Genomic DNA, 22401 nt, shown 5'->3' on the forward strand with positions numbered 1-22401 from the left:
GTTTTATTGTTTACAAATTTTATTTTAGAATATTAAAGGGGACCATACAAAGTAACTGTTACGTAAAGGGACATTGAGTAGGACAGGGTTGGAACCCCTGAGTCAGGGATGTTGGAGCTGTGTTGGCTTTTGAACTTGGGCTCGGTGCCCTCTGATCTGCTGTGTCCTTGATGCTTCCCAGCTGCTGAGGCAATAGGCCCATAGATGCCAAGGCCCCGATGCACACCTTTCCCTGGCAGCTCTTTTTTTTTTTTTAAATTTCTTTATTGATTAAGGTGTCACATATTTGTCCTCATCCCCCCATTCCCATCCCACACCCCTCCCCATGGATGCCCCAACCCCCTGTTGAACTTAACCATTGATTAGGCTCATATGCATGCACACAAGACCTTTGGTTGATCTCTCCCTCCTCCCCCCACCCTCCCCTATCCTCGCTCTGAGGCCCGATAGTCCGATCGATGCCTCCTTGTTTCTGGTTCTGTTCTTGTTCATCAGTCTATGTTGTTCATCATTTCCCCTAGATGAGCGAAATCATGTGTCACTAGAGATATACTTATAAGAATTGAATGTGCGACGAGCAATAATAGTTATGCTGACAGGCAAATGAATCAGTCTGTAGTGAGTTTCTTTCTGGACCAACAGTTCTTTTGAGACCCAATATCAATGTCCACCAGTTCCTTATGAGTACATGTCGGCACTGACCCCTCAGCTCTGGATGGTGGACAAATGGTGGTAATGCAGGTCCGACTCCCTCTGGTTTGGTCTCGGCCGGACCCAGGGGCACGGCTTCACCCGGATCCAAGGGCCCACGGCCTCACCCGGACCCGGGACCCAGCCTCACCTGGATCCAGGGGCGCATGGCCTCACCCGGACCCAGGGGTGCGTGGCCTCTCCCGGGCCCGGGATCCGGCCTCACCCGGATCCAGGGGCACACGGCCTCGCCTGGACCCGGGATCTAGCTTCATCCGGACCCAGGGGCACTTGGCCTCACCCGGACCCAGGGGCGCGTGGCCTCTCCCAGACCCAGGGTCACGTGGCCTCACCCGGACCCAGGGGTGCGTGGCCTCTCCCGGGCCCGGGATCCGGCCTCACCCGGATCCAGGGGCACACGGCCTCGCCTGGACCCGGGATCTAGCTTCATCCGGACCCAGGGGCACTTGGCCTCACCCGGACCCAGGGGCGCGTGGCCTCTCCCAGACCCAGGGTCACGTGGCCTCACCCGGATCCAGGGGCCCACGGCCTCACCCGGACCCGGGGCCCAGGCTCACCCGGATCCAGGGGCCCACGGCCTCACCCGGACCCGGGACCCAGGCTCACCCGGATCCAGGGGCCCACGGCCTCACCCGGACCCGGGGCCCAGGCTCACCCGGATCCAGGGGCCCACGGCCTCACCCGGACCCGGGACCCAGGCTCACCCGGATCCAGGGGCCCACGGCCTCACCCGGACCCGGGACCCAGCCTCACCCGGATCCAGGGGCACACGGCCTCGCCCAGACCCAGGATTCAGCTTCACCTGGACCCAGGGGCGCATGGCCTCACCCGGACCCAGGGACGCATGGCCTCTCCCGGGCCTGGGTCCCAGCCTCACCCGGATCCAGGGGCACACGGCCTCGCCCGGACCCGGGATCTAGCTTCCCCCGGACCCAGGGGCACGTGGCCTCACCCGGACCCAGGGGCACGTGGCCTTTCCCAGACCCCGGGTCGCGTGGCCTCACCCGGATCCAGGGGCCCACGGCCTCACCCGGACCCGGGACCCAGGCTCACCCGGATCCAGGGGCCCACGGCCTCACCCGGACCCGGGACCCAGGCTCACCGGATCCAGGGGCCCACGGCCTCACCCGAACCCGGGGCCAGGCTCACCCGGATTCAGGGGCCCACGGCCTCACCCGGACCCGGGACCCAGGCTCACCTGGATCCAGGGGCACATGGCCTCGCCCAGACCCAGGATTCAGCTTCACCTGGACCCAGGGGCGCATGGCCTCACCCGGACCCAGGGGCGCGTGGCCTCTCCCAGGCCTGGGACCCAGCCTCACCCGGATCCAGGGGCACACGGCCTCGCCCGGACCCGGGATCTAGCTTCCCCCGGACCCAGGGGCACGTGGCCTCACCCGGACCCAGGGGCGCGTGGCCTCTCCCAGACCCAGGGTCGCGTGGCCTCACCCGGATCCAGGGGCCCACTGCCTCACCCGGACCCCTGGCAGCTCTTGTGGGGAGAGGAGAGACACCTCCTAGGCGCTCTCTGGAGTCTTGGGCGGAAGGAAATTGGCCGTTTGGAAGTAATGACTTTCTCCACCTACGTGGTGTTCTAGAGATCTCGGACCCACACACAGAACATGACTGTTTGTAGGAATGATTGTCGAGGTAAGCCAGGCAGCGACAGTCCTGTTTGCAGAGCTGGGCTGGGTCCATTTTGGTGCATCCTCAGAAGCCCGATGAGAACAGCAGCCACAGCAGTGGGGCGCTGTGGGAGGGAAGCTGTCCTCAGGCCAGGCCCGGGGCAGAGGCCCTCCGGATCAAGTGGGGTGTTGTTTAACCCTGCAGGTTCCAGACCGAGCCCAGACCCGGGTTTCTACGATGGTGGTAGGCCCATTTGAGGGTTATGAAATCAGTTTCTGAGGTCATGACCAGCTTTTTAACAAAAACAAAATATAGGAAGGTAGAATAGGAAAGGCATCTGAGCCACATCACACTTTACCTTTCCGTTATACGTGCGTGTAGTGTGTTTCTTTTTATGTGTCATAGTCGGAAGAGTTGAGAGCCACTGTTCCCCAGTTTATAGACGTCGGACTCAGAGACTTCCAGCCGTGTGGGCATCCTTAGGGCTGAGGTTTGAGAGCCTTGCGGAGGATGGAGGGCACCCGAGCCAGCACCCATCCCCTTCCCAGGTTTGCTGGGGGCCAGCAAGTCAGCTTGGAATCCTTGCGGAACTTCAGGTTTCTATTATTCTAGCAGGAAATGTGGGTTTCTGATTCTAATCATTTAGAGATTCTAACATGGTCACGACGGCCTAGGTTTGTTTCTCTGAGCTCACCTTCTGCATTAGGGCAGATCAGTGTTCTCGACTGTTACCACGTGTAAGAATCATTTGGAGAATTGATCAAGTCCAGCCGTCTGATTCAGTAGGTCTGGGGTGAGGCCTGAGAGCTGGCATTTCTAACAAGGTCCCAGGTGACGCTGATGCCAGCGGTCTGGGACCACACTTTGAAACCCACCGTGTTAGAGCAACAGTAAGGACTGTGCCCGCATCCTGCCAGACACACAGCAGGCGTGCAGCGAATGCTTCCTTGATTAAATGGGTTGAATCTCCTGGCAGAAAGGCCCTCGCTTGATTCCCAACTTTCAGCAGTGCGAGGAACGGCTGGTTGACATGGACTTGTGTGCTTTAAGTGGGTGAATTGTATGGTACATGAATTATATCTCAATAAAGCTATTATCAAGAAGAAGAGGAGGTTGGGGAGGAGAAAGGGGAAAAGAAAATGGCTCGTTTCTCAAAACCACCCATCGAAAGTGTCTGTTACGCCTTAGATTGTCTTACAGAGAGCCCAGGTCAAAGGAGAATAATGGAAAAGGTCTTCGAGCTGATCTCTGAGGCCCCTTTCAGCTCTGCCAGCCTCTGAAGTTCCTGCCTGGGACTCAGGGCCAGAAAAAGTACGTCTCCTGAAGGGCTGGTCTGTCTTCCTTTTCCAAATGGAAAAGTAAATGATGCTTAAATGCCTGTGCATTTCACCTGCCAAACCCTTCCTGGTGCAATCATAGGTTTCCTCCCTGACCTCGCTGTCTCATTTCCCTGCTATTTATACTTACCTATCTGTCAGTTTTTCAAGCAAGTGAAAGCCCTGGACATCCCAGGGAATGGGGGATAAGGTTGAGATTATGGGACTAAAAATTGGTACCCAGCAGGCGGAATGGAGAGACCATCAGGGATGGTATAGTTTCCTGGTTCATAATGCCAGTGTGGGGATCAAAAGCACCTGCTATCAGCTCCTGGCTGTCATCTACAAGTTGTCTGAACACAGGTCAGCGTAGAACTTTTCTGAGCCTCAGTTTCCCCTTATAGAGTTGTCATGGTGATGAAATGAGACAGTGTGGATAAATAACAGCATTTAGCACAGGGCCAGGGCACACCCTGGCATTGACAGTGATAATAAGGGTGAGGGTCCATCTCATCTTAACAGGTTTCTTTTGGCTGGAAACACCTGAGTATCAAAGCAGGACACTTTTAAAATATATTTTTTATAGATTTGAGAGAGAGAAACATCGATGTGAGAGAGAAACATTGATGGGTTGCCTCCTCTGTGCATCCCAACTAGAGATTGAACCCACAACCTGGGTATGTGCCCTGACCGGGAATCGAAACGGCGATCACCACCCCGGCCACAGCAACACAGGATGACACTTTTGACTGCTGTGTGCCCTCCCTCCTGCAAATGGGTTGGCAGTGCTTTAGAACACACTGTCTACGACTTGCGAGTAAATAAATCAGTCTGGAAGCAGATGAGCTATGACACTTTAACAGCCAGACGCCCGGCAGAGCTGAGACATGACAAGACCCAGAACGTCCGCAGCTCCCAGAAGCCGCCCGAGTGTGCAGAGGGCAGCCTCTCCCGCCGCAGCCTCTGCGTGATCAACAGCCCCCTGGAGGCGTGGCACCCCACTGACACTGGGACCCTGCTGATCTGTCTGGTCTGGGACTTCCTCCTCCTCCCCTCCTCCCCCCCCTCCTCCTCCTCCTCCTCCGTCCCTGGCCTGTCCACGGGGCCCTCTCCCACATGCTGGGGTCCTGCCAGGGCGTGGGACACACAGGGCGCCTTTGTTTCTGGGGCTCCTGAGCAGGCATCTGCCAGCCTCGATGGCAGCAGAGATTGAAACTCTGGTATTCCACTTGGGAATTAATTTGATTGCACACAGTGGTAGATTTCTGAACAAACCAAACTGAATCTGAGTCCTGTCTTCACCACTTAACCTACTGGCTGTGTAGCCTTGCACCAGAACAACGTCTTCTGAACTTGACTTCCCTCGTCTTGAAACGAGGTTGATGAACCGTGACCTGCTTCCCTCTCAGAGAGGTCAGATCACATGAAACGGTGGGGGAGGAAGGCGCATGGATTTAGCAGGGTCCCGCGGGGTACACTGCACTAGGCACGAGGGGTACACTGGTGGGCAGTGTTCTCAGAGCTCACCCTCCTGGGGCTTAGAATGGGGGAGACAGAGTAAGCAGTCCACGAATGTGGACGGGTGAGCTGAGCTGGGGGGCGTGAAGGACAAGTTCCAGGGCTCTGTGACCTCTGCCCTGGGCACCTGCTGAATCTTGAGGGCAGGAAAGGCTTCAGTGATGAGCTGCAGTCTGAGCCGAGACCTGAGGGCGGGGCAGGAGTTAACTAGGGGGAAATGAATGGAGGGGCTGGGATCTCAGGAAGACAGGCAGAAGGACCAGCAGTGACAGGAGGAGACTTCATGGGCCCTTGGACACCTGAAAGCAGATGGTGGGGGCAGGAGAGAGGGGGGTGCATAATAAGGAAGGGAGGGGCAAGATGAGGCTGGAGAGGGGGCAGAGACCAGCCTTGCACAGCCTTATGGTTCCTGGTAAGGATTTCGGATCTTCTTCCAGGAGCCATGGGGAGCCATGGAGGAGTTTTAAGCAAGAAAATGGAAGGATGACAAGCGCCGTTTACTCCTAAGAGACCACCTGAACTGCTGTGTGCAGACGAGGCCGAAGAGGGACAGCGTGCAGCAGGGACCGCAGTGGCTGTAGACTGCAGCGGTCCAGACAGGGACAGTGGTGGCCTGAACCGGGGCCAAGTTCTTGCTGTGTCGCTGTTACATGCCAATGCGTGAGGGCCCCCCTCTGTCTCAGTCCGAGGGCTGCCATAACGAGGCACTACAAACCATGTGGCTTAAGACAGCAAAAGTGGGTTCTCTCACAGTTCTGGAGGCCAAAGGTCAGCAGCCCAGGTGCTGGCGGGGCCGCGCTCTCTCCGAAGGCTCTCAGAGCAGCCTTCCTTGCCTCTTCCTAGCTTTTGGTGTCACCAGCCACCCTTGGCGTTTCTGGGCTTGTAAACACATCACTCCAGCCTCTGCCTCCGTCGGCACATGGCGCTCTCCTGTGTATCCAAATTTCTCTCTTCTTTTAAGGACACCAGTCATCAGATTAGGGCCCACTGGTTAGCAGGGCCTCATCTGAACTTCATTACATCTGCATAGGCCCTATTTCCAAAGAAGGTCACATTCACAGGTCCTAGGGGTTAGGATTTCAACATACCTTTTGGCGGGGGCGGGGAGGAGGGGCGCTGTTCAACTCATAGCAACTCCTTGGAATGCAACAACCTGTGCCACAGCCTGTGAGGTAGAACCATCTCAAGTCCTAGGTGCCCTCAGAGCAGACAGGAGGGAGAGGCTGCCTTTCACTGCAGGCCCAGGGAAGCGTGTGTGTGTGTGTGTGTGTGTGTGTGTGTGTGTGTGTGTGTGTGTTCAGGTGGGATATACTAGAACTGGAGAAGTGCCGGGTCCTCACTTAGACCCCACCAGCTGAGGGATGTGGGGCAAGGCCTTCTTTTCCTCAGGCCTCAGTTTCCTCCCTGGTAACATTGGAATTGATGGAACCCGCCGCGCCCTCCTTGCAGGGAGTCCCCTGAGATGATCAGCAAGTGTTTCTAACACTCTGTGTCCGGCATGAGGTAACTCACCCAGAGTGCTCTGGGGAGAGGGACAAGTGCTAGTCTCTTGGATGTCATATCCTTCCATGTTACCCTCTGCTCTCCTCTCCCAGCACAGTGCCTGCAGGCACAGACCCCACTGGCCCCAGTATCACCCAGTAGGTGGGGGCGGGGATGGGGTGAAACAGGAGTGACTAGCATTTGACGTTTCTGAAGCTGAGTGATGGATGAGTGGGGGATTCATTATTCTATCCTACTTTTAAAAAATGTGTTTGAAAGGATTCTTAATTTTTTTTAAAGTTTAGCAAAGTGCCCAGTTTGGGTGGCTCAATGGTTAAGCATGGACCTATGAACCAGGAGGTCATGGTTCGGTTCCCGGTCAGGGCACATGCCTGGGTTGCAGGCTCAGTCCCCGGTGTGGGGCCTGCAGAAGGCAGCCAATCAATGATTCTCTCTCATTAATGTTTCTGTCTCTCTCTCCCTCTCCCTTCCTCTCTATGGTCAGTAAAAATATATTGTTTTTTTTTAAAGTTTAGCAAAGAAGACTTTAGACTCTGGAGACAGACTGGGTTTAAATCCAAGACCTGCCACTTACTGTGTGGACCTAGGGAAAGTTACTGGACCTCTCTGGGCCCCGTTTCCTCATCGTAGGGACACTAATCGTGACCTGCCTCATGGAGTGTTTGTGAAGATGAGATGAGTAAATGCGTGTGAAGTCCTTGGGTTAGTGCCTGGTATGGGTGAGCCTGAACCTGAGATCACCATTATTTATAGAAACTGGCACCAGAGAACAATGTGTTGGTGAGGGGAAGTCACGAAACCACAGAGTCAGCCTTGCAGGTCCTCCAATCATACCTGCGACTCGGAATGCGTCTTCGTGTGGGTTTCCTAAAGCAGAGCCCGAGTCGGGATTTGAGTACCAAGTAGTTATTTGGGGAGGAGATCTGGGAGAACACTAGCGAGAGTGTGGACGTGAGAACAGGAAAGGGAGGCGCCTGTGACAGAAGGGCACCATGGCCGCAACCCCACGTGATCCCACTGGGAGACAGCCCCGTGCACTCATCCCGGGTCAGCCCACCAGAGGCAGCAAGGGCGCTGGGGTGATTACCCACCAACACCACAGTCCTTGGTTGAGGTTCGCCATGTGGGTGCAGAGAGCCCCAGGCAGAGGCAGGTAGTGAACAAACGCTGAGGAGGGGGCAGGTGGGACACCCAGGCCCACCTGTGAGCTCTCTGATAGGTGCTCTTCCAACACCTACCGAGAGCCTGACAATGATGGGGCTCACCTTCAGAAGCAGCCCCCCCCTAGTTGGATGGCTCTGGCCCATCATTAAATTCGAGGGGTAATAAAAGCAATGCTGTATTGTTTTTACAAGCAGAGCAGCCTTGGAATAGGAATGGTGCATATTTGACATCAGGGCAGCTGCCTCCCTGCTGCTTCAGGGCAGACATCTGTTCTCAGCCCTGACACGTGCCCGCTGAGCCAGGGTATAGCCGCAGAATCTTTCTGAACACAGCTTTAGGTATCCATCAGAGACCCATGAGCATGGCATGCTGGTGAAGGCTGTTTTATCCCTGCCCTAGTGTTTATGAAGATGGGGGGAGGGCATCCCAGGGTTAACAGCACTGTGTCACAGACTCACTATATGATTCTGAGGAGGACATTTACCCTCTCGGGCCCTCCCCGGGCCCCTCTGGGTAGAATGGAAGGACTGGCTGAAGTACGGCAGAGAGAGAATTGGGTGCATCAGGAAGAGCCTGCTCATTTGCCGGCAGGCAGGGCTGGGTTTTACACCTTGGCTTCACCATTTATAAACTGTTCCTTGGGCAGGTTACATTGCCCATGCCAAGCCTCATGGCATCTTCTTCTCTAACATGGGACCACAGCACCCTATTTGATGTATCTGAAGCAGGGAGCTCCGTGTAGGACCGTGATCGTTGTGAGTATCATAACCATCATCCTCTTCATCTAAAGTCCCTTGCAGCTCTAAAATTCTATGACTTTATGGAATGTCCTCGTCCAAGTGGCAAAAGCAGGCAACAATCCTGATTTTGTGTAAGTGCACTTTCTAATAAGGACAGGAGGAGCATAATTGCCCCTAAATAATGGCTCCGACGTTACCACAAGCTGTCAAAAGCACTTAATTGCTCGGTCTGTAATGATGCAGCCATCTGCGTTCGGGGTGATTTCAGCCATGGGGCCTGCCCGAGCGGGGCCCTCAGTGATTAGAGCAGGGCTGGGTGATATTTCTAATTCTGATGGGAGTAGTGGTGTGTAGTGTAGGAGATTATCTCATCCTCCAGTTAATGACTTACCAGTTGAACCCAGCAAAGAAGAAGCACTTGTCACAGTGACTATGGCTTTTTTTTTTTTTATTAAGACAGTTTTCCTGCCCCAACAGCAGCCTATCTGGAGAGTGATCATGCCTTTTGCTATCTTGTCTCAATGCCCAAGCAAGTCTCTTTTGGAAAGATTTAGTCCCTCAATTAGGGAAAATTGATTTCTGTTTTCTACAGAGTCACTGTTCCAAGGATAAGTGGGAAAGGGCGGGAGAAGCCATATTAATCTTTGCGAGCGAGCAAGAAGGCATCTGGGGTGTCTCAGTTTTCCAGCCTCCGCTGTATGTGTAGATCATCTTCTCTCTGTTTATCTTTTTTTTAAAAAAAATGTTTATATTGATTTCAGGGAGAGGAAGGAAGAGGGAGAGAGAGGTTGAAACATCAATGATGAGAGAGAATCCTCTATCTGCTGCCTCCTGCACGCCCCCTACTGGGGATCGAGCCCGAAACCCAAGCATGTGCCCTGACTGGGAATTGAACCATAATCTCCTGGTTCATAGGTTGACGCTCAACCACTGAGCCACGCTGGCCAGGCAAAGTGAGCTGCTTTAAAAAGTCTCAGTAGGGTAAGTAGAAGAGGCACAAATCATGCAGCAGTAGGTGATTGTCGGTGTTGGGAAAACACGACTGGAAGGGGAGAGCATAAGTTTCTACAGGGAGCCCAGCAACTTACCGGCTGTATGACCTCAGGCCAGTTTCTTCTCTTCTCTGAGCATCAATTTTCTCATCTGTCAAATGCAGAGTGTGATTTTATGAACCAAGGGAGATAAACTATGTGAAGCTGCTTTGCAAACCATAACCTTCCTTACCAGTGAAAGTGATTCATTTCTTTCCCGGGTTAGAAGAAGAAAAGGTTCAGTAGGTTTGGTGAAACACAGCTCTGCTGCTAGCTGTGCGGAGGTGGGCCCTTCTCTTCTCTGGACCTCAGCTTTCTGTCTATGGAACGAAGAGACAGAAGCACCCCAGTGGGTTCCAGGCCTGGCTGTGCCTCGCAATCCCGATGGTGGTCAAGTAAACCCACCGATGCTGGGTGCTGCCCTCGGTCTGTCCTATCACCGGCGCCTGGGTGAGGCCCCGCAGCCTTATTTATAGTCCGCTCACCAGGTGACTTGGACACACCCCCTGATTTGGAGGCGGGGGGGGGGGCTTCCAGTCTACCGCCTGATGGAGGGAATTCAGAGCAGGATTTGGGCTTTGGTTAGGGAAGGTGATCACCCCAGGGGCTGGCAAGAGCTCTGTGAGGTCTGGGCTCAGGGCCATTGAAGACCTTCTGGTCCAAACTCTGATTTCAGAGACGGCCCAGAGGACATAAGTGATGGGCTCACTGTGCCAAACTGGGGAGCACAGTCCAATTCTCCGGGTCCCCAGTCAGGGACACTTCCACAGCGTTCCAGCTTCCCCAATGAAGAGAATGTGTGTTTTGACCAATATATTTTGTAACTGAGCTAAAGGTTACAAATAGTGAAAAAAATGTAGATATCTTCAGTATACAGTTCCATAAGGTTTTAACAAATGTATACACCTGGGAAAGCAGCACCCCAATCAAGATGTAGACATTGCCTCACCCCAGAAAGGTCCCTTGTGCTTCCGTTGTTTTTTTTTTTTAAAAAATTCTCACCCAAGGATATTTTTATTGATATTAGACAAAAAGGGGAAAGAGAGAGGAAAAAAACATAGATGTGAGAGAAAAACATCAATCAGTTGCCTCCCGGGGATCGAACCCACACCCATTTGGTGTACGGGACAACCCTCTAACCAACCCTCTAACCAACTGAGCCACCCAGCCAGGGCTGTCCCAAAGCTTTTTTATCCACTTATCTACTGATGGACACTTGGGCTGCTTCACTAGCTTGGCTATTGTAAATAACGCTGCACTAAGCACAGGGGTGCATATATTCCTTTGGATTAGTGTTTCAGGTTTCTTAGGATATAGTCCCAGAAGTGGAATTGCTAGGTCATAAGACAGTTCCAATTTGTATTTTTTAGGAAACTCCATACTGCTTTCCACAGGGGCTGCACCAGTCGCCATTCCCACCAACAGTGCATGAGGGTTTCCTTTTCTCCACATCCTCGCAACACTTGTTGTTTGTTGATTTATTGATGATAGCCATTCTGACAGGTGTGAGGTGATATTTCATTGTGCTTTAATTTGCATCTCTCTGATGATTAGTGACATTGAGCATCTTTTCATATGTCTGGCCATCTGTTTCTCCTTTTGGAAAGGTATCTATTCAGGTCCTTTGCCCATTTTTTTAAACTGGATTGTTTGGGTTTTTTGGTGTTGAGTTATAAAAGTTCTTTATAAATTGGATGTTAACCCCTTATCAGATGTATCATTGACAAATATATTCTCCCATTTAGTGGGTTGTCTTTTCATTTTCTTGATGGTTTCCTTTGCTGTGCAAAAACTTTTAGTTTGATATAGTCCCATTTGTTTGGGGGTTTTTTTGTTGTTGTTTCCCTTGCCCAAGTTAATATGTCAGAAAAAATACTGCTTCAAGAAATGACCAAGTTTTTACTGCCTATGTTTTCTTCTAGAATTTTTATGGTTTCAAGTCTAACATTTAAGTATTTAGTCCATTTTGAATTTATTCTTGGATATGGTGTAAGAAGGTGATCTAGTTTTATTTTCTTGCATGTATCTGTCCAATTTTCCCAGTACCATTTATTGAATAGACTGTCTTTACCCCATTGTATGTTTTTGCCTCCTTTGTCAAATATTAATTGACCATAAAGGCATGGGTTTATTTCTGGGCTGAGAACTGGCTTTTAATACGGAGTCTTCCAATCTATAAATATTATTTATCTATTCATTTATTTGGGTCTTTATACATGAGACTACTACAAATGCTATTTTCGTTGTACTTTCCAATTGTGTTTTGCCAGAGTATAGAAATACAATTGATTTTTTTTTAGAATCTAACAGCCTTATGGAAATATAATTTACATCCCATAAAAATCACCCATTTTAAGTCTGTAGTTCAATGTGTTTTTAAGTGAATTTATGCAGTTGTGAAACTAACACAGTAATTCATTTTTAGAATATTTCCATCACTCCAAAACATTCTCTTGTGCCTGTTTGCAGTCAACCCCCACTCCCAACCCAGCTTCAGCCAACCACCGATTTCCTTTCTGTAGTTCTACCTTTCCAGAAATTTCACATAAATGGAATCATATAATATCTAGTCTTATATGTCTGACTTCTTTAACCTAGCATAATATTATTAAGGCTCATCCATATTATTGCAATAGCTTGTTCCTTCTTTATTGCTGAATAATATTCTATCGTATGGCTCTTCTACATTTTGTTTTCCGTTCACCCTTTGATGGACATTTGGATGGTTTTCAATTTGGGGCTATTATGAATGTTGCTGCTGTGAACATGAGTGTACAAGTTTTTGTGTGGACATGTGTTTTCATTTCTCTTGGGTGTATGCCTCAGAGTGGAATTGCTGGGTTATGACTGTGTTTAACTGTTTGAGGAACTGCCAGACTGTTTTCCTAAGTAGCTGCACCATTTTACATTCCCACCAACAGTGTATGAAGATGCTTATTTCTCCACATCCTTGTCAACACTTGTTATTATCTGATTTTCTGATTATATCAGTCCTGGTGGATGTAAAGTAATATGGTGTCACATACTACTGATGACTTGCATATTCCCTGATGATTGATGATGATAAGCATATTTTCATGTGCTTATAGACCATTTGTATATCTTCTTTTGAGACGCTATTTATATCCTTTATCCATGTTTTTAATTGAGGTAAAATTCACATAAAATTAACCAGGTTCAAATATTCAAGTAAGTGGCATTTAGTACATTCGCAGTGTTGTGCAACCATCACCTCTATCTAGTTACAAAATATTTTTATCATCCCAAAAGGAAACCCCATACCCATGACCCCAGGCCCTGGCAATCACTAATCTGCTTTCTGTCTCTATGGATTACCTATTCTGGAATTTCATACAAATGGAATCATACAATATGTGGCCTTTTGTGTCTGGCTTCTTTTACTTAGTATAATGTTTTTAAGATTCACCCATGGTGTAGCATGTATCAGTTCTTGATTCCTTTTTATGGCTGAGTAATAGTCCATTGTATGGATATATTCTATATTTGTTGATAACATTCATAGGCATAAGAAACATGGGTTATTTCCACCACCTGACTATTATGAATAGTGTTGCTATAAACCAGTGGTTCTTAACCTTTCTAACGCCGCAGCCCTTTAATACAGTTCCTCATGTTGTGGTGACCCCCAACCATAAAATTATTTTCATTGCTACTTCATAACTGTAATTTTGCTACTGTTAATGAAGCCTAACACCATCGGAAAACACAGATATTTACATTATGATTCATTAACAGTAGCAAAATTACAGTTATGATGTAGCAACGAAAATAATTTTATGGTTGGGGGTCACCACAACATGAGGAACTGTATTAAAGGGTCGCGGCATTAGAAAGGTTGAAAACCACTGCAAACATTCACATATAAATAATGAAAAGATTGTTTTAGCTAATCTGGGTCCCTTCATCCCTTGCATTTCCATAAATCTTAGGATCAGCTGTCAGTTGTCAATTTCTGCAAAGAAATCAGCTGTGATTTTAATCACGTTGACTCTGTAGATTAATAAGGGAGGTCTTATTAACACCCTAACAATATTAAGTCATCTAAGAACATGAACAGTATTTTGGTCTTCAGTTCCTTTCAATAAGGTTTTGTCGTTTCCAAAGTATACAGTTTGTACTTGAAGGGTGCAGTGAGGCAGTGTGCCGGAGAGCTGTGTCTACACTGTAAAGTGCAGTGCACAGGCAAGGGAGAGGTCACAAGAGTAAGATCACTGAGCAGCTCTTCTTACCCAAAGTCCATCTTTCCTCTTCTGTCTCCCTCCCAGAGCACCTGAAGAAGCCTCTTGAAGACTACATGGCCCATTTCCCCAGCGTGAGGATTCTCCGAACCAAGAAACGGGAAGGGCTGATAAGGACCCGGATGCTGGGAGCCTCAGCGGCCATTGGGGATGTCATCACATTCTTGGACTCACACTGTGAAGCCAATGTCAATTGGCTCCCCCCCTTGCTCGGTAAGGGACTCTCCCAAGACAAGGTAGGCGACGCGGCAGGAGCCAGCCGCCACTGTCCCCAGCCACAAAGGTTCCCTCGCCTGCTGAGATGCACCCAGCACGGTGCCAGGTGCCCTCCGAAGTTCAGGAGGGCTCAAGGAGACCTGAGCGACCCATCCGGCCCTGTTCCTTCATTTTACAGAGAAAGGAGCTGAGACTCAGAGAGAGGGGAAGTGACTTGCCAGAGTCACCCAGCACATTAGTTCCTGTGACATGTTTGCTCCCCCAGATTACTTCAAGTTTTCTTAGAAAGCAAGCCAAGGCTGTCTACCATTAAGAACCAAACTGAGAGCAGTTACTATTCACTGCATGGCTCCTGTGAGCCAGCAAGGTTGCCAGCATTGTCTCTAATTCTCACAAAACTATGCCAGGTCAGACGTATCCCTTTTTTATAGTAGAAGAGACTGAAGTTCAGAGATACTGAATGATGCATTTATTCCCTTGGGCTATAAGTGTCAAAGTCACCATCTGTCTGGCTCCAGAGTCTGTCTTTCATGATTCCACATTGCCTCCCTAAATTCAGTCCGATTTGGAGAGTTTATGCCAACTACCAGGGAAGGACTATAGACGGAGGGCAGCATGATGCAGGAGTCGTCCACCGTAGCTTGGAGGACAGAAGGGAGAGACGAGGATTGGATGCCGGCATCTCGCTGGAGAACCAGGCCTGAACCCCCAGGTCTCCGCTTTGATAAAGGCTGTGCGCCGGTGCGGACAGTTGGACATTGAAGAGGAAATGTCCCACTGAGACTGGGAGTCAGGAGAGGGACGGCGATGGAGGCAGACTGGGGGAGAGCTACCAATCCAGAGAGAAAGTGAACCCCTCAGAAGTGGAGGGATATGCTCTCTGTAACAGAAAGCTTAGGGAGCAAAGAGGACTGGAGTTTAGGGCGAACGTGAGTGTGCCTCCGAATCACCTGGAAGACTTGTCAGAACACGGAGTGCCGGGCCCCACCGCAGAGTTTCCGATTCGGGGGGTCCAGACTGGGGCCTGAGAAGCTGCATTTCTAGCCAGCGCCCAGGTGGTGCCAGTGCTGCTGTCCAGGGGCCACGCTTTGAGGAGCACTGGTTAGGCCACTGTTCGGGGGTGAGGACAGAACCCAAAACCCACGCAGGTGAGTGGGATAACCAGCGTGCTGTGTCCCAGCACAGATCAGCATGGACCTTCGTGCTAGATGATGCACTTGTGTGTGGTTGGGAAAAGGATATAACCCAGATTTTCTGGTAAACAGTTGATTTCATTCAACCAAGAGGTCTGCCTCTGCCTCTCACGCCTGAAAGAGAACAAGAAACAGAAAGCCGTAAGTCGCCTGATTGACAGTCCTGAAGGGACAGCCGGTTTGGTGGGTCGTTCGGTGACTCAGAGAGAGAATGGAGCGGTGCGGCAGGAAGCCGAACTGGTGTCTCAATAGCCCTTAACTCTGTTTCTATGGAAATGCATGGAGGTACTTTTCATAATCTGCAGACATACATGGAAGAAGCATCCCTCTCTATTTTTTTTTTTCCTTTTTGCAATAGAAATGTGAACCACTGGTGTAGATTTAAAAGTCTGCCCTGCTAATATGATCAGCAGACAGAGCACATTATGGCTTTTGTCTCTGAAACCATTTACACCTCTGTGCGCAGCTCAGTCTGCCTTCTTTGGAGAGCAAGCATTTCTGAGTGAGAAGGAATCAGCACCCCAAAGGAAAACCGCTGTTGATCATCATTTCCTCCATCATTATCATCATCACCATCACCATCATCATCATCATCATCATCATGCCATGGCTCTGCTCGTCTCCTAGCTTTCTAGGCCACATCCCCATTTGAATTTGATGATTCCGTGCTAGAACAAGCAGGCCAGGCATTATTATCAGCATCTTGCAAATGAGAAACCTGAGGGGCAGAGAGAACGAGGGAGATGCTCAGCCTTCCAGCGCCTGCTTCTGAGCTTCTTTCAGCAACCCCGGTCACAGGCGGTATCGGGAGTGCTGATCACGTGCTAGGCGCCTGGGCCTCATTGTCTCTCAGTCTTCAGAGACACCATGAGATAGGCGCTGTCTTCCTCCATTTTGTCGGCAAGGAAACCGAGACTCAGAGGCATCGGATGACCTTGACCCCTTACCTCTCACAGTCAGCCAGTATCCAGCAGAGCACTGTGTCCTCAGCCCAAACCCTCCCCTGAAGTGAGATCCCCAGAACGGCATGAATAGTGAGGAAGGGAGGCCTTCTCTAGCTCCTTCCCTGGAGAAGGGTGTTCTGCTTCATTAAGAATCCCCTGGGAGCCTGTCACAAGGTTGCTCCATCTCCGCCCTCAGAGATTCTGCTTCAGTAGGTGGGGGAGGGGTAAACACACCCCAGGTGGCAGCTGCCCACCTACTCGGACCCCACCACATTCCCCATTCCAAGTCTTGAATCTGACTCCTGGCCCAAAGCCAGGAGACACCCCCCCCCCACCCCCCCCCACCCCCCCCCCCCCCCCCCCCGCACAGCCCACTTGCCCCTCGCTGGCAGATATCTGTCCCAGCAGCTCACTGGCACCCCCGGAGGAGAATGCGGGGTCTTGGAGATGTTAGTTATGTAGCTGGCCCAGGGCCCCCGTCTTAGGCATCAGGACCGGGATGGGAACCCTGGTCCATCTTTTTTAAAGCTTGTGCCCTCCCTTCTTCTCCAGGGTTCTCAAGCTCAAGTGTTCAGATAATTTACCCAGGGAACACATTAAAAATTCAAACAAGCTGCAGATAGCTTATTTGAATTATGCACTTAGCTGCTCCCCCATCCCACCTCCCTAATGGGCATCTCTTGGCTTCCTCAGACCGCATCGCTCGGAACCGCAAGACCATCGTGTGCCCGATGATTGACGTGATTGACCACGATGACTTCCGGTATGAGACCCAGGCGGGGGATGCCATGCGGGGCGCCTTTGACTGGGAGATGTACTACAAGCGGATCCCAATCCCTCCAGAACTGCAGAAGGCTGACCCCAGTGACCCATTTGAGTAAGTATGAGGAACCAGGCTGGCCCCGCAGCTGAGCTGACCCAGTGACCCCCTCCCCAACACACACAGCTCAGGATTGCCATCGCCCCCAAAAGTCCAGCGCAGAAGGGCCAGGGCAGATGTCCCCAACCAGAAGCACAGTCCATCCCAGCGTGTCACGGAGCCTCAGCTCATGGACCACCAAGCTGGTCACCTCGTCCTTGCCCACCTCTGCGCAGTTGGCTACCGTTGCCAACTGGGGCTGAGCCGAGTTGCCCATGCTCCCGCCCTCAGGCCTCCGGTTGTAATCCTCATCGTCGTCAGCACTTACTGAACACTTTCTGAGTGCCAGGCACCGCGTGCTGAGCACATTACAACCTGATCATCTTTAACCCTCTCAACCTTTATTTAAACTAGTATCCATGTTTTCCAGTGTGGACATCAAGGTTACAGTAAGTTACCTAGGTCAAACAGCGATGAAGTGGCAAAGGCTCAGAGGTGGGCAGAGGTGGGCTTCCCTGAGGAAATGGAGGGGGCCAGGGCAATGGAGCTGCGTGAGCGGAGCCCCGGGGCCTCTTCAGCAGGTCAGACGTTTGTTGTTCTCCTGACCTCTGTCCTCAACATGGTCCAACACTACTAGTCGAAGTCAGAGAGGAGGCGACACCTGCCCACGATGACACATAGTAGAGGCTGAGTCAGAATGGGCTGCTCCAGGAAATGGAGTTTTCAAGGTAACCAGAACCCGCTGTATGGTTTGACCCTTTGCCATGAGCCAGTTCATAGGCTCTCAGATTTGAAAGGTGCTCAGGGTGGGGCTTGGTCCGTTCACCCTCCTCACTGTGGGATGAGGAAAGGGCACGTTCAGGTCTTGCAGTTGGTTAGTGGCAGAGGCCCAGCCAGTTTCCTCTGAGGCCTCAGTCTCCTCATCTGGATAGTGAAGGGTTGGCCCAGCCCCAGAGCAGTAGTTCTCAACCCTGGGTGCCCATTGGCATCATGTGCAAGTCACCCTCCCCCCTCCCCCCCAGCCAATTACTCCAGAGTCTGGGGGTGAAATCTGGACATCATTTTTGTTTTCTTTTGTTGTTGTTGTTAATTATCACCCGAGGATATTTTTTTCATTGATTTTTAGAGAGAGTGGGAGGGAGGGAAGGAAGGAGGGATGAGGGGAGGGCCGGAGAGATGGCAGGGGGAACATTGGTATGAGAGGGACATCAACTGGTTGCCTTCTGCATGAGCCCCAGCTGGAGCTGGGGATCAAACCTGGGTTCGTGCCCTTGACCAGGAATTGAACCCATGACCCTTTGGTGCGCAGGCCAACACTCTAACCACTGAGCAACACTCGCCAGGGCTGGACATCATTGTTTTTTTAAGATCCCAGGTGATACTGATGTGTGGCCAAGGTTGAGAGCCACTGGCCTAAAGGCTTCCTGAGGGGCTCTCCCTGCGTTGTGTCCTCTGATTCCTTCCAGAAGTCTCTTCTCTGTATTGCACTTGAAAAAAACCCAGGGGAGAGGCCACAAGAGAAATCCTGGTCATTTTCTGCACGCCTCCCCACGGTGCCAGCAGACGGGCGATCTGTAGGCACAGCATGGTGTAATGATGTTTGAAAAACTCGGGCTTTGGTGGCACGCCCCGGTGTGAATTACGGCTCATCCACTTACTCCCTGCATGCCCTTGAGCAGAATATATAGCATTTCTGAATTTCAAATTCCTCCATCTGAAAAGGGGGCTAGTGATAGGGCTTTGTGAGAGCTGGAGATAATGTCGGTCAAGTGCACAGCAGACACTAGACACTCAGAATTGTTGTTGTTATTGCAGAAAATAGGTCGGGCTAAAGGAGAGGCTCCCTCTGGAGTCACAGCCTCAAGCATCCAAACACCTTAAGGCCAATCACCTACCTGTTGTGAGGCCTCCTAATGAGGCAGCTCCTTGGCCAGGCCCCTGGCTTCCGACCAGGCTGGTTTTCTCAGAGTCTGGGGTTTGATTTCTCATGAATACACCCCTCCAAGCAGCATATTTAAGAATCCAGCCAGAAAACCCAAACCCACAATCTTCAGAAGACAGGGGAGAGTTGATACCATTGACAGGGGAGAGTTGATACTTATCTTCTTATAGTCCTAGGTACTTTCAGAAATATACTAGCAAGGTGAGCTAGGAAGTGTCGCTGTAGGTCTGCTGTGTAAACGGGAAGCGGCCTCATTGAGGTTAAAATCAGCACCGTCCAGCAGAAATCTCATGCAAGCCAAATATGTACTTTTACATTTCCTGGTAGCCACGTAAAAAAGGCAAAGAGAAGCAGGTAAAATTCATTTGGGTAATATATTTTATCTAACCTGGTATAGCTAAAATATTCCCATTTTAGCATGTAACCAACACTTTGAAATCATTAATGAGATCTTTTCTGTTCTTGTCTGCATACTAAGTCTTGGAAATCCGTGTGTGCTTTACACTTCCAGCACACCTCAGTCCAGACCAGCCACATTGCACGTGCCCAGGATCGGCAGCACAGGGCCGGTGGTTAAATCCTTCACCGCAGGCTAAGGAGAGCCCAGGGCGCAGTGAGGGTTGCCCATCCTTTTCACTCGATTGCCCCTTCCTGACAGGAAGTGGTGTACTGCGGCCGTGAGGGGTGTGGGCTGTGGCAGTTTAGAGGAGTAAATCCTGCTCAGTGGCTGTGAAGCCTTGAGCAAGTTACCTGCTGCACCCTGGTTTCTACTTGCATAAAATAGGATAGTAATGATGAGGCCTACCTCCTGGGGTCTACGTGAGGAGTGAGGTCGTTTTATTGCTAAATTAGTTCAATACAGCACCTGGATATTCAAGCCCTCAGTCATAGTCAAGAGGACCCCTTTTATTTTTGTGTGTTTTTTCATTGAGATTTTAGAGAGAGGGCGAGAGAGGGAGAGAGAAACATCTGCGATCCCAGAGGCCCTTATGACCCCACCCGTCTTCTGGGTCCTCTGTCCTGAGGTGCGGCCCCACCACTGGCATCCCTGGGTCCGTCCGGCTGCTTTACCTCCAGACACCTCCAATGTCTGCTTCCCAGCCGGCACTCGGTGAATGAACTGAGGAGAGTGGGCGAGTGGAGTTCACCTTAGCCCCGTGTGACTGAAAGATCGGAGGCTGTGGCTTCTGTCGCCTCTCGGCAGAACAAGTGTCTGTGCTAAACGGACAGAACCCTCACCGGAGCAGGACCGAAACACAGGTTCCGAGGCTCCTTCCCCGGAGATGGTTTTGTAGGTCTGGGGTAGGCCCAGGAAGCTGTATGGTTTCCATCTCTAAGACATTTGACAGCCCAGCCAGACTTGGGAAGGCCTAGCGGGAGGACTGGGGAGAGAGAGAGAGATGATTCAGCTCCAAGGTTCCCGGGGAGAACATGCTGTGATTTCATTTCACAAGGACTCCCTGGTGTTAAACGTGTATAGGAACGTTGGGCCCACTTGGTTAAAACGTAGCATTTAATGAAGGGAAGTGTAGGCAAGGAAGACAAAGGCCTGGGCCTCACCCGGAAGGGCCTGGGATTCCCTGCAGAACACGTGGGCTGTGTTCGTGGAGCAGCGGGACCACCATTGCAGGGGAACAGCAGTGTCCACATGCTCTCAGGTCCACGTCTTCACACCACGCTCTGCTTCCCTCTCAGGTCTCCCGTGATGGCCGGTGGACTGTTCGCCGTGGACCGGAAGTGGTTCTGGGAGCTGGGCGGGTACGACCCAGGCCTGGAGATCTGGGGAGGGGAGCAGTATGAGATCTCATTCAAGGTGAGCCAGCTCCTGGAAGCCCCCTTCTGGTACCGCCCCTTGGCAGCTGTGCTGGTAGGTTTCCCGCCTCCTGTCTGTCTGAGCCTGGAAAGAGAAGGCCGCAGGGCTCCTAAGGTGGAGGAGTCACCGTCTCCCTTTCTTTGTGGGACTCTTGTGGCTCTCAGGTGAAGATCAGGTCTCTCTGAGGGGAAGGTTAGCCATGTGGCCAGCCAGGACTTGCTTCTCACATCCCCAGAACCCCTGGTAAGGTGTCTCCCCAGCTCATGATGGATGGCCAGTGGCACTATTGCCAGGCCAGAAATGGGCACATCTGTGTTCTGAGTTCTCACCTGAATGTACACTTCACTGGGGTAGGGATCTTTGTGTGTTCCACTTACCGCTGTATCCCAAGTACTGGAAGGGTGTCTGACTCACAGAAGACACTTCATAAGTGTGTTGGTTGAATATTAAGAGCAGGCCTGTCACTGGCCAGAGCCACCTCCTTGGGCAGGGCGTCCCCCTTCAGAAACTCACTTTGTGGAGAACAGTGAATGGAGAAAGATTTGCCCAAAGGACTTCCTAAACCCAAAATGATTCCATTCTGTGTGTGTTTTAAAGGCCCGTCTAATGATGCTCATCGGGCAATTACAGCACTACAAATGGCATTTTCTCCACACAGTTTATTTACAAAGGACTCGGTAATGAAGCCATTTTGGAAGTCTGTCGCCGGGGAGGGGGAAGGAGGCTGGCTCCTGCTTCCATTTGATCCAATTATGTCCTTCACCTCGAGGGGAAGAAGACGGTGTAATCAGGAGGCTCCCTGCCCCTCTCCTGGCTTTGAGAGCGTGAGTTCCCGGATCCGTAGCAGCCCATCTGCCAGTGCATTGTCCCGAGGCCCCCGTGGACAGCCCGCCACGGCGCCGAGCGGACAGGAGAGCTCGATCCTCTGCTGGCGACGCCTCCCTGGAATGCCAGCTGTTCCATCTCAGGCAGAGCGGGCATTTACAAAGGGCCAGATTCCCTCTGATTTATCTCTGCTGAGATCCCGTTTCTTCTTGGTGACGGAGAAGAGAGACGGGTATGAAAGGCTGAGTGTATTTTCAGGAATTAAGACAAGTTGATATGTGCCAACAGCACTGATGGATTAATAATTTGACTCCATTTCCAGACTACACCATCTATCCTGACGGGAAAACCTCAGAGAAGATGTCCTAAAGGCTCTGAAATTTCTAGAAGAGTCATTGACCCTTTTCTTCCCCTCTTTCCCATCCTCTCATTTCTCTTAGCCAACAGAGATTTTTTTTTTTCTCCCCAAAAGGCACAGTCACGCTATCAGCACCTTGTCCTCCTACCCCATTGCATTAGTCTGGACTCTTGGTTACAGGTGACCAAAATCCTAGTCGACCTGATTTAAGCGAAAAGTCAGAATCAATTGGCCCACACAACTGAGATTCCAGGTAGACCCTCCAGGCCTGGCTGGATCCAGGGACTAACTCGTCCCAGTCTCCGTCCCTCTCAGTCCCCTGGCTGTGGTTGGCTTCCTGCACGGGCAGGCTTTCTCTCTGTGGAAACACTCGGCAGCCCATT

At 51.2% G+C, this 22401-nt stretch overlaps 1 protein-coding gene across 1 annotated transcript in view; it reads left to right on the plus strand.

Moving 5' to 3' along the window:
• The window catches only part of GALNT10 (polypeptide N-acetylgalactosaminyltransferase 10), a 181052-nt gene that overhangs the window by 135857 nt on the left and 22794 nt on the right, over positions 1 to 22401 (plus strand). The window contains exons 5-7 of the mRNA XM_079770745.1: positions 13896 to 14081; positions 16915 to 17098; positions 20718 to 20835. Of these exons, the coding sequence (XP_079626871.1) occupies positions 13896 to 14081; positions 16915 to 17098; positions 20718 to 20835 (488 nt within the window). The remainder of the gene's footprint in view (positions 1 to 13895; positions 14082 to 16914; positions 17099 to 20717; positions 20836 to 22401) is intronic.

The sequence above is a fragment of the Cnephaeus nilssonii genome (genome assembly GCF_951640355.1).
Source record: "Cnephaeus nilssonii genome assembly, chromosome: 5".
Classification (NCBI taxonomy): domain Eukaryota; kingdom Metazoa; phylum Chordata; class Mammalia; order Chiroptera; family Vespertilionidae; genus Cnephaeus; species Cnephaeus nilssonii.